This window comes from Amphiura filiformis, chromosome 9, assembly GCF_039555335.1.
Source record: "Amphiura filiformis chromosome 9, Afil_fr2py, whole genome shotgun sequence".
NCBI lineage: Eukaryota > Metazoa > Echinodermata > Ophiuroidea > Amphilepidida > Amphiuridae > Amphiura > Amphiura filiformis.
The window spans coordinates 61,791,278-61,802,625 of record NC_092636.1 but is presented as its reverse complement, the minus strand read 5'-3'; the positions used below and the strand labels follow the sequence as shown (position 1 = coordinate 61,802,625).

Below are 11,348 nucleotides of genomic sequence, written 5' to 3'. Positions count from 1 at the left end.
ATATTACTGTAATTGGATGCAATTACATATGATTACAATCGCGTCCGCATTATGGCTCTTAGAATAAACACGCATGTCGGCGCTGAAATTTTGAACGAACTGATGGAGGAAAACCTCGTTTTTGCAAAACTAGCTTCAATTTGGAGTGAAAATCAAATGGAATAGCAATTGGCAGAATGTTGAGAAATAATGTAGGTATTCAGATGTCTAAATTAACGTCTCGTAATCAAGATATCGATAATTTCACAAACCAGCTTTTTCTCAAGCAAATTCTCCAAAATTTTCCCCCAAAACGGGCCTTTAAAATTTAATCGGTACTGTATTTGGTTCTTCCCCATGGCAACATTATTTCTTTGATCGATTTGTAATACAATACGAAAAAGAAGAAAACAATCGCTCGGTGTGGATTTATACGGAGCGCACATTTGAAAACAACCTCATGGAACGTGTTTTTGATCTTGTGTACATGGTGGGTATAAATGCTTTAAACGAAGGATTTTCAAATTTATTCTAATAATTTGTATATAACACACACAAAAAATGTTAAGCTACATCCAATGCACCAACATTTCACTCGCTGCGATATTTGATTACTGAGAAAACTCTGTTTTAGAGAACAACTTTATACGTCTTTTATACGTTTTTTATACGTCTCTTTGTGTAACCTTAATGGATTAATCATATGGAGCGAAAAGTGGCAATGTTGCACATCAATATCATCACTGATTCACTTCATATGGATCAACATACTACTTTTTACTAGCGCTGAGGCTAGCTGCACTTAAGAGCTGAAATTACCGTGCATTTATTTTGAGTATCTTTGATATTACAGGATCATTGAACAAACGTTTCTGAAACTCAAAATAGGCCTATGACTGTGAGTTGTAACTTGAATTTGATCGCTGAACGACCATCGAATGTGATGGTAATGATTAAGGATTTGGCGGATTGAAGAAGTCGCTTTTTTGACTTGATGAAGAACTTTCTACTCCTACTAACTTCGACAAGTTCAGAGAAAGTCTAGATTTCGTCCGCCATTAAGTTATCAGTCATGGGCTATATGCCTATACATTAATGTGTAATAGGCCTATGGATACATACCAGTTGGCGGTCAAGAATGCGTTACAAAATTATAAATAATTAATTACGTTTATTATGTTATGAAAGCATTAAGTAAATTCCGGGATTAAATCAATCGTTTATTGGAATTTTAACTTGATTGCCAAGCTATATGGAATGCAGTGAGTGCAAGCTATCGACAAAAATCTCTAGCCCACGGCGGGGTCTAGCCTATGCCATTGATTTTGAGCTTAAACTAAATGTTACTACATAAAAACATACATGTGATGGCAGTGGCATGTGACTTTGGCTTCAAGAAGAAACCCGTCATGAAAAGACAACATCATTTTATACTTCGCCTTGACACACGTTAGAAGAACAAGGGTTTACTAATACAAACATGAACTGATTTATTCCATGGAGGTGAAGCCTGATATATATCAGATGGTTATAGGCAGAAAGTTATAAAAAAAAACAAATATTGTAAAATGGCAACTACAATTTCAAACAAGCCCGAGTTCAGTGATGTGGTTCTGATGGTCATGGCAAGGGCTTCTGAAAAAAGTTCAACAAGTCATCTGCCTACGAAAAAACCAGTAAAAGGTGGACGAAATCAGGACCGCAGGGATACCAAGATTGGCAAAAAGATGCAATTTCCTCGATTGATTCAGACAAGTGGTCCAGGTATGGATGCTCAAAAGTGCGCAAATGACATGAGAGGAATAGCCCAAATGAGAAGATCACGATCTTCGTTGGTGTTCGGACACCAACAGACATCCAAAGAACTTTTCAGTAATGTAAGAGTGAGAAAGAAGAAGCGTAATCGTCGTCGTAATACTGAGTCCGGTGTTTTGAATAAATTGGTGCATATTCGTGACCAAGCTGGTGCCACTGATTTGGATGACGAAGATGTGAAGGAGTTTAATCAGATGATACAGAGTGGTGCAAGTGAGGATAACGTTAGTGGATGGAAAAGATTACGTTTGGCGAGAAATAAACAACTACGAGTGAGAAAGGTAAAATATATTAATAAAATAAATCTAATTTGTCTTTTCTTCCGTCCCTCGAATCCCCTCCATTAATGTTATGGGAACCGTTTAAACCCTTTCTCTCCTCATTAACCACCCAGGAAACACAAAATGTTTTACAGAAAACGTCTAAATGTTATATATATAATGGGGATAAAACGTTTTAATAACATTTAGAAAACATTTTTAAAAACTTCATGCAAAACATTCATGTATAATGTTAAAATGCTGACAAAATATTTTGCAAAACTGTTTAGCAAAATATATTTTACATTAACATTTTCAAAATGTTATAGATTTATTTTCATATAAAAATGTTTTCACGACCTTTATAACCCGACATTACATGTTATTAATACATTTTATATAAAACCAAAATGCGTTTATAACTCGTTTATAACGTTTTAAAAACATTCTTGTGTTAGCATGGGCGTCCCATTTTATTTCTATTCAGCCCAGTGAATTAATTTATACTGTTATCATTATCTGTCTTTATCATTCCTTCTCTATGGTCTACATTTTGTATATATATGTGTGTTTCTGTGTTGCACTCTGTCTTTGATAAAGATCCTGCACTCGGGATCGAAAGCTCAGACCATTTTTGTGGATAAGCATGCAGTTTTCAACAGATCTTCTAACTTGATCAAATTAACGTCGTACAAACAGCACCTACTTTTTTCATTTAGTCATTTTGATCATACATGATCGGCCAATAGCCTTAAAGAAACACGTCCAAAATGTAAGAAGCCGAAGTGCCGGTCTTGGATCATGATCATGGAGTGAATACCAGAATGGTGCACATTCAATGACCAATTCACTTCATTGCAATAGATCAGCATGAGTCATCGGTGCTGTACTTAAAAGTGAATTTAAAATTACATGATAAGTATACATAAAGGATTGAACAATCGTTTCTGAAACTTAAAATTATGAACTTCAATATTGAACTGAAACTTGAAGACTGAGCAAACAATTAGCGATTCTTTGACGATCATTCGGAATGCGACGGCAAATGGAAGATTTTCATTGACGGATTGACGAAGACCTTTCGTATACTTGTAGTTGTACTTCAACAACTTCAGAGAACAATCAGATTTTGCTTGGATAAAAATATGCTGTGCTGTGGAAGTATAATAGCCTAGGTGACTTTTTGCACTCTTGTACATTTTGATATGCGATTATGAATTAATTGCGTATAATAATCAATCCTTTATTGGAATAAAAACGTTGACAAACTATAATAATAGATATAATCCTCACTTTAAACGCTACGGTGCGCGAAAACATCAACAAAATGTATATTATGAGTGACCATGATGACATTGATTTGAGCTTAAAACAATTTGCCAACTAGTGAAACGGTGCGTAAACTTGTTGCATTTTCAAAGAAACCATGATTATTATCAGGATTAATAAAAGACGACAACATGTGGACATTACTGTCTGGTTATTGCTTGATAGAAGTCCCAAATGTGCTAATGAGAATTATGAATACAATGTCACACTCTGTTGTTATTAATAATGAAGACAAGAAAACCCTTAGTATCCCCAGGTAGGTTGGAAGATGAACCCCACCCCGGGACCCCACCACCCAGGCCAGAGATAAACAGGCACTGCGGTTTTAGATGAATAATGTGAATTTGGAAGTTGGAACAGGCAACACATACTGCAGTTACTGTCCGTTTTCCTATACACAGTGCTCTTTCCCATTGATGCGTGACCTCTACAAATAGCCTACGTTAAAAGTATGGGGATATGACTAGTTAACGTCGCTGTGTGAAAAATAACCGGCCAATATTAAAAGTACTCTTCTAAAGTTCTAGAAAATATAGTTTTTAACATGTCCTAAATGTTTAGCTAATTTAGATGTTTGGAAATATTCGTACTTTGGTGTTTTAGTTAATGTTATAGGTAATAGTACATTGCCTAGTTAACGTCGCTGTGTGAAAAATAACCGGCCAATATTAAAAGTACTCTTCTAAAATTCTAGACAATATAGTTTTGTAACATGTCCTAAATTTTTAGCTAATTTAGGTGTTTGGAGAGGGTCGCACTTTTGTGTTTTAGGAAGGATATGTAAACGACAGATAACACCAAAAATATGAAGAAATTATTTCCAAACCGTGTTAAGTCAACAATCATTATGTTGCTCATTTTCAAGAATGCTGGTTTACAAAAAGCACGCCATTGTCTCATTTCGTGAACAAAGGTACACATATACCATTGTTTCCTTTCGTTTCCTTTATAATCGGTTACCCAACTGAAGCTATAATACCAGCTTTATTGCGATATCGCACATGAAAACAGACACTTGTGCACAACCAGAGAAGATCCGATTTAATCAGTTGAGCTGTTTCAATGAGTGTTATCTTGGTTTAATAGCTTTTAATGGGGTTTAAGTCCTGCAAAGGTCGAGATGAATTCTACTGTAGACATGACTGCATCATGATACAGCTGAGATGCGGAAATCACAAAGATCTGCAATGGCGAGAAGTGGCCATTGGTGTAGAGCAGTGTTTCCACTAACAAAATGGTAACTTGAAAAAATGCTCGAACTGCTGCACCATTAGCTTAATTTCATTATCATCAATTAACAGAGTAAAGATAAAACTGTAGGGCCTAAGGAGAGATCTCCATTATCATTACCATATACACTTGTTTTCGAGAAGGAAGGGGAACAAGAGATCAGATACTCAATCTACGAAACAGCAAGTAAGACCAGGAATCAACAGTGAGGACAAGCGGTGGCAACGCAGAATGGTTTGAAAAAGGAAGAGGTCTTCGTCAGGGTTGTATCACAAAGTCTTTACAATGTATAAGGGCCTACTCAGAAGAAATCACAATGAAAGCCTAATAAGGATATGAGGGAGGAGTCTATCTGGTGGAAAGAAATGCTGATGACACTGCGCTTACATGTGGAAACATAGGATAATTGATGCATGAAACTACTGATATGCGTCAAGCAAGGTAGTACAGTGATGAGAAAGGTGTGCTTCTCATCACTAAGAAGACCAAAGTATTTGATAGAGAGCAGCGGGATGAGCTTTGCTTGGATGACGACGGATGAGGTGAAGGAATTTCAGTACTTGGTTTCGCTTATCAAAATCAAACGAGAGATACTGAAATCAAACGTAGATTAGCGAGCAAGGAGGACAACTCGGAATAAGCTAAACATCTGGAAGAGAGGCCTGTCCACAGAGATCAAGCTACGCTTGCTATCAGAGCAACAGGTCTCCTCCACAGCAGCATACGAATGCGAGTCTTGTTGCACAACAACCAAGAATGATAGCAAATGGATCAATGCATTTATACAGACGACTTCTCAGAGTATCCTGGCAAGAGAACTTAATGACTTGCCGGGATGACTTGGTGGCAACAGAGCTATAAAGCTTCAGCATTTGGTCACATTATGAGAAAGGAACACGGCATCGTAAAGCAAATTATTCAGCGGTCGCGGTCGTCGGTAGAAGGCTGTAGAGGACGTCCAACAACTGCATGGATATTGTATACAGGTAGGGATATATAGTTAGAACTATAATACAGGTACCTGCCTGGAAATAATAGGGATGATAGCGAGGTCTATCTTGTGAAAGCCATGCACAGCAGCACCAGCGCCTATGAGCATCATCTGTCGAATTGACAGAGAGAGAGATACGAAGATAAATATTCCCCTTGTTTTTCAAGGTTATCTATTCGTGATTCGTGGGTATCAAAGGTTTAAACCGTCGTAGATTTTTTTTAAAGTGGTGAACGTATTTATACGATTTACAATTTTAAGCGCTTGTCAAACTTAATTCAGTGTCCAAGGTCATTAAATGTTAAATAAAGTTATGGCAATTATATTTGCTGGACTCGTGGATAACATTTGATACGTGGGTAACGTCAAATTTGATTTTGTGGAATTTTATGGGTAAAATGTATTTGTATAAAGTAATCACTTGGACCTCAGAATTATAGTACGAAACTTCGTTTCATGATATAGTCATTTATGGCATATTCACATTTTTCAGAACGATCATTTTATTTTTGATACGCGGGTAACAAAATTATTAGCCAAATTGACTTAATGGCCTCTAGAGTCCACAAACATAGGTGGAATTCAATCGTTTTACATATGATGAGAGATCATGCAAACTTCTTTCTAACGGTAATAATTTCATTTTGATTGAAGGACATTCAATGACATATATGGTGCTTTATCTTTGAATTCGTGGGTAACGCCAATTCATTTAAGCCATCATAACTTGTCCCCTGGTATGACTTGCTAGTAAAGGCCTATGCTCAAAGAGGGCACATTGGACGTGACATGATATGCTCCATCAATGACGTAATTTCCTTTATTATAAATGACATTTTAAAGTGGAAAGTTAATATAGAGAGAATTTTGTCCCGCTTTCGCTGGAATTGACCATATACGTTATGGGTTCGAAGGATGCGGATTCATACTTTGCACCAACACACAGACATCAGATATCAGGACTGAAAGTTAAACGGTTAATGTCACTGAGCAGTTATGACGAAAGCCGACGTCTGATCTCGTTCATCGCAAAGCCAAACAAACAAACAAACAAACAAACAAACACTAACCCACAGCAAAATGGCCCGTAAAATCTTCAAATTATACGAAAGACGTAGGCCCTAAGTTCATTTGAGGTGGCTCTGGCGTTCAATATTTCTTTGAATCCTGCTTACGGTCCTGGTTGACATGGTTGAGGAGTAGGCTATAAAGTTGCAACTTAATTACGAGGTACTCGCCAACTTACCATGCTTATTTGACTACTAGATCTTGGAATAAGTAATTTTAGACATTTCATCTTCCGTGTGAAATATTAAGTAATGTGCTGGAAGAGATGGAACCATATTTACGCCTATCAAAAATAAGTTGCAATGTTTTCGGTTACATTTAACATCACTGCATATTTTGGACACTCTATGAATCTCCGATGACAATAATTACTTTGTGTCCGGTATCTTTTGATTCAAACATGTGTTATTCAATGAATCTCAGGGACGAAACACCTGCAATAAAATGACATTCACTATACGAAGACAAATAAATGTTGGTTGCTTGCATTCAAATCATAATAAACATTAATATTAAGAACCATTACTACTGCAACGGCATGTGCAATGTAGGGGTCAGAGTAAATAAGTCTCCATGCATCATTTATAAAACTAAAAGGAAATTTAAAACAAAAAGTGTCCATTCCTTAATAGATTATTGTGATTTTTTTCACATTTGTTTTACTTTTAGTGAAACCAATTATTGTAATATATAGCTCACTTTCAAATGTCAATATTTCCCATAGTAACTTCAAATGCAGGTGAAGCTATTGATTTGAATACATAAAGGATTGAGGTACTTGCACCAAAAGTTGAAGTGAACATTTTCCGATGTGTAAACTACTTCATCAAAAATCAATGACTTTATTCACATCGGCGGATGTCTTTTTATTTTCGGCCTCAGATCGGAGATCGTCTCATGAAACAACGTAGAACATCTTATGGTGATCATGATTTTGAAACTAGTAGGAAACAACATAGAGGACAATATTTCTCAGAATTGAACTATTTACAGTCCGTATCCTGTTGCTTTAACTGCTTCCATGAAAACTTAAATAGAGTTAACAGTCTGGTCAATGGAGTTAAAATGAACAGGTTACCATCCAAACTAGAGCGACTTTCAACAATGGACAGGTTTCCGAATAAATTGGAGCGACGTCCAACAATAGAACTGCTACCATTCAAATTGGAACGGCTACCAACCATGGAGAGACTACCATCCAAACTAGAACGAATTTCATCAATGGATAGATTATCGTCGAAAATAGAATGGCTACCAAAGATTCAGGATGGACTTTCGTCCTCTTTAGGAAACAGCAAACCTCAGCTTAGTCGAAGGAACACTATGACAGGAAAACTACCGAAGATAACTAGCCAATCTATGCATCAATTCAGTAGTAATAAACAAAAAGAACCCAACAGGACGGGAATAAGAAGAAGTCATAGTTACGCATCCATCATGGACGCTGAAGAAATGGAGACGAACAAAAACGAAACACCTGGAATTAATATGAAACTGACGCGAAGAAGGTCTATCAAGAAACTGAAAGCTGTCCGAATGTTTCGTCGAATGAGTATGCTTGCATTGACTAGTCGTCGTAAAGCTGGTGGCTTTGGGATTCTGACACAGGTGGAAGAAGAACGACAGAAAAAGGTACTTAATATTTTGGAATAATATAAACACTTAAAAGTAAATAGCTAGATGCCATAATCCAACTTCTTTATAATTATACCAACATGCAGGTGCGTAGCAAGAGCCTCGAGCCCATGGGCAAGGAGGAGCAGTGCGGGCCCCTTCTAACAATTATTCCCCTTATTTCATTTTCGCTTTTGCTCAGGCCCCGATTAGTACATTCATGTGCATGGCAGTTGACTTCGACCATCAACATTATTGGAATGATCAAGTCTTCCGTAATTGGCATTACACTAGATCCATACTTTGTTTTTATGGCTTTGGATTGCAAAACAGACGTTGGGTTTTATGTTGTACTAATACAAATTGCAAAATGTCATTGACAATGTTATGGCATGTCTATCTGTGTAGAAGAGAGAGGGAGATCAAATCTTTTTATTTTTTGTTTGAATGTAATTGTTGTTGTTTCTAGAATGATAGCTATGGATATCAGAGCGTTTGTAAAGAAGTTATCTTCCCCCTTATTTCTAACACTTTCAGTCATGTCGGTTTATAATAAATGCTTAAAATTAGTATTCACACGTACTGATCGATTAAATTCTAAAAAATCACTATAGGGTGTATGACATAAAGTTACAAACAATTCATTTTAACAATGCATATTGTTACTACCAAATAGTCGATACTATGATGCCACAATATTTGTCTTTATTTTTGATAACTGATATCTCTTCAAATTAAAAGATCACGTATAAAGCCCACATTTTAAACAGGTGTAAATGTGACAGATATGCGCTAATATAAAGCATGTAATTTTAGACATTTACTTAATATATCTGATGGACACATCTTTAAATAAAAATCAAAACAGCGAAAGAACAAAAAATGAAATAATGAAAAGAAAAGAAAGTCAGGATATCATTTGCAATCCATCCTGCCCTTATCTAACGAATGGGCGGGCGGGGGTAGATGCAACTGCCTCGGGATTTTGTTCCTGTCGCCGTAAACATGGTAAAAGCGCTCAAACATACCGCGCGCCAAACGACTCTAGTAAATTGTCCGACCATCCTTTGAACTCATACGCGGAATTGTTGAGGCCCGCGAAGACACTGTTGTCTACTTTGGTATTGGGATATGGACATTTACATAATAGTGCATGGTTTCATATCATGTCCATTGATAAATACTGAAAAATCCGACGTTTCTATGATTGTTGGCTGAAATTTTGGCGGTTTTTTGAGGTTACGGTCAATTATATTTCGTCAAATTAATGTGACGTCAATGTTCGTAGTTTTTTGGCATCAATGGAAAGAAGAGACGCATTATTCATTGGACGTTTCATTAGAGAAAATCCAGAGGGTAGTGGGGGTAATTAACGTGTTACACAAACTGCCTCGGACAGATGAGGGTTATAACACCTATACTTTGATCAGCTCGTAATCGGCGGGACTTATAACATCGCGGATTAATATCAATATATTTTATTTGGAGAATTGTCTTGTGACATCTCACCAGAAGTATTACAATTTATTATTGAAGTCTTATACTTTGTCTACTTTCTTTAACGCGCAAAATATAGAGCGATTTCGATTCTGATTTTCAACTTCGTATTTTTTTAATCCAATAAAAATTACATAGTTTGATAGCTGGTCTAGTTTAAGGGGGTACTACACCTATTGCATTTTTTTTGCATTTTTTTGCATTTTGTGAAGAAATGAGAAAAAGAAATTGGACAAAGTGGTATGCAAAATGAAGGGGCAAATCTTCTCGTTCAATTGGTGGCATCAGTATCAATGACGCGTACATGCTTCTAATGGTATAAGCCAAAAGTGGTACATCACTGATGTTTTAAATTCACTTCATTTTGGAAAGCTTACTATCAACGGATTTCGTTAAAATTTTGGATATGTGTTGCTAACACATTAGGGAAATAATGTTGATATGTAAAATGGGAATAAGTGGTCCCTGATTTCTTTTATGACTTCATGAACTTGGTGCTCCACAACTATCAAAAAACGAACCGGTTAAAATGCTTCTATTTTCAATGTTGAGCTATATTTTGTATTTTGAACTTGCGACACTATTTCACTGAAACTTAATTAAGCCATAGGTAACAGGTTATCACAACCACACTACAACAATGTTGAAAAAGATTGTATTTTTTGTCACCTATACCACCATATTAGGTAGTTTTCCGTAAGCTTCATTTTTGTGATTTTGGTAACTATTTTATATTTATTTGCCCAATCCATCTCAACTAGGCAATCTAAATTGTACTCACCATTTACATCCCAAGGTATTTTAGTATATCCACCTCCCACATTTCCATTATATATCCAGTAACAGACAAAATATCAAAATTGATGCCTCATTATGACATGTATGATATCACAGACAGACTATCACATGTATTCAGAATTGATGCCTGAATTTGACCTGAACCAATTGACCTATAACCTGACCTTTGATGACCTTATAGCCTTTTTTAATCTCTTTTCCTAACAACACATTATGGAAGATACATACATGGTGTAGTATTAAATTGTCTATGTGGAAGAGATTAGGCCTATTTAATTTATTCAGTGTTATAATCAGTGAGTACATTTCTATAGATAGTATAACAAAGGATTTAATGTATTCTATTCATGTATTCTACTTGGACATGTTCAATAGAATAAATTATGGTTTGTTATGAAACACACATCTCAGTTACTAGGTTACAGTAAACAAAAAAAAAAATATATAGGGCTAAAATGATTTTCTAAAATGGTTTAAAATCACTTTGTAGGTAGAGATATTTTATAAGTTTAGGACATGAGATGATGAACATATTTATGCAGTTCGTAAATTTGCAAGAAAAAAAAGAAGAGGGGTACTGATGAAAATCAGGGTATTATTCCCCATTAACGTATAACCCGAATCCAAAGGGACCAGAACGGCGACAGTAGTCAGCACTCTGATCTATACGGCAGCAACATTTGTGACAATTTGCAGGTAACCGAAGCAAGCATGCGGTTGAGATTCGAAAGTGTTGAAAAGTCTTGGTCTATACAGAAGCCTTCACA

The 11,348-nt window shown here is 36.1% G+C and overlaps 1 protein-coding gene across 1 annotated transcript in view; it reads left to right on the top strand.

Moving 5' to 3' along the window:
- The first annotated feature begins 984 nt into the window (after positions 1 to 984).
- LOC140160208 (uncharacterized) overlaps positions 985 to 11,348 on the top strand; it is a 31,595-nt gene continuing 21,231 nt past the window's right edge. Inside the window, exon 1 of the mRNA XM_072183486.1 lies at positions 985 to 2,075. Coding sequence (XP_072039587.1) covers positions 1,548 to 2,075 — 528 coding nt within the window. The 5' untranslated portion in view covers positions 985 to 1,547. The remainder of the gene's footprint in view (positions 2,076 to 11,348) is intronic.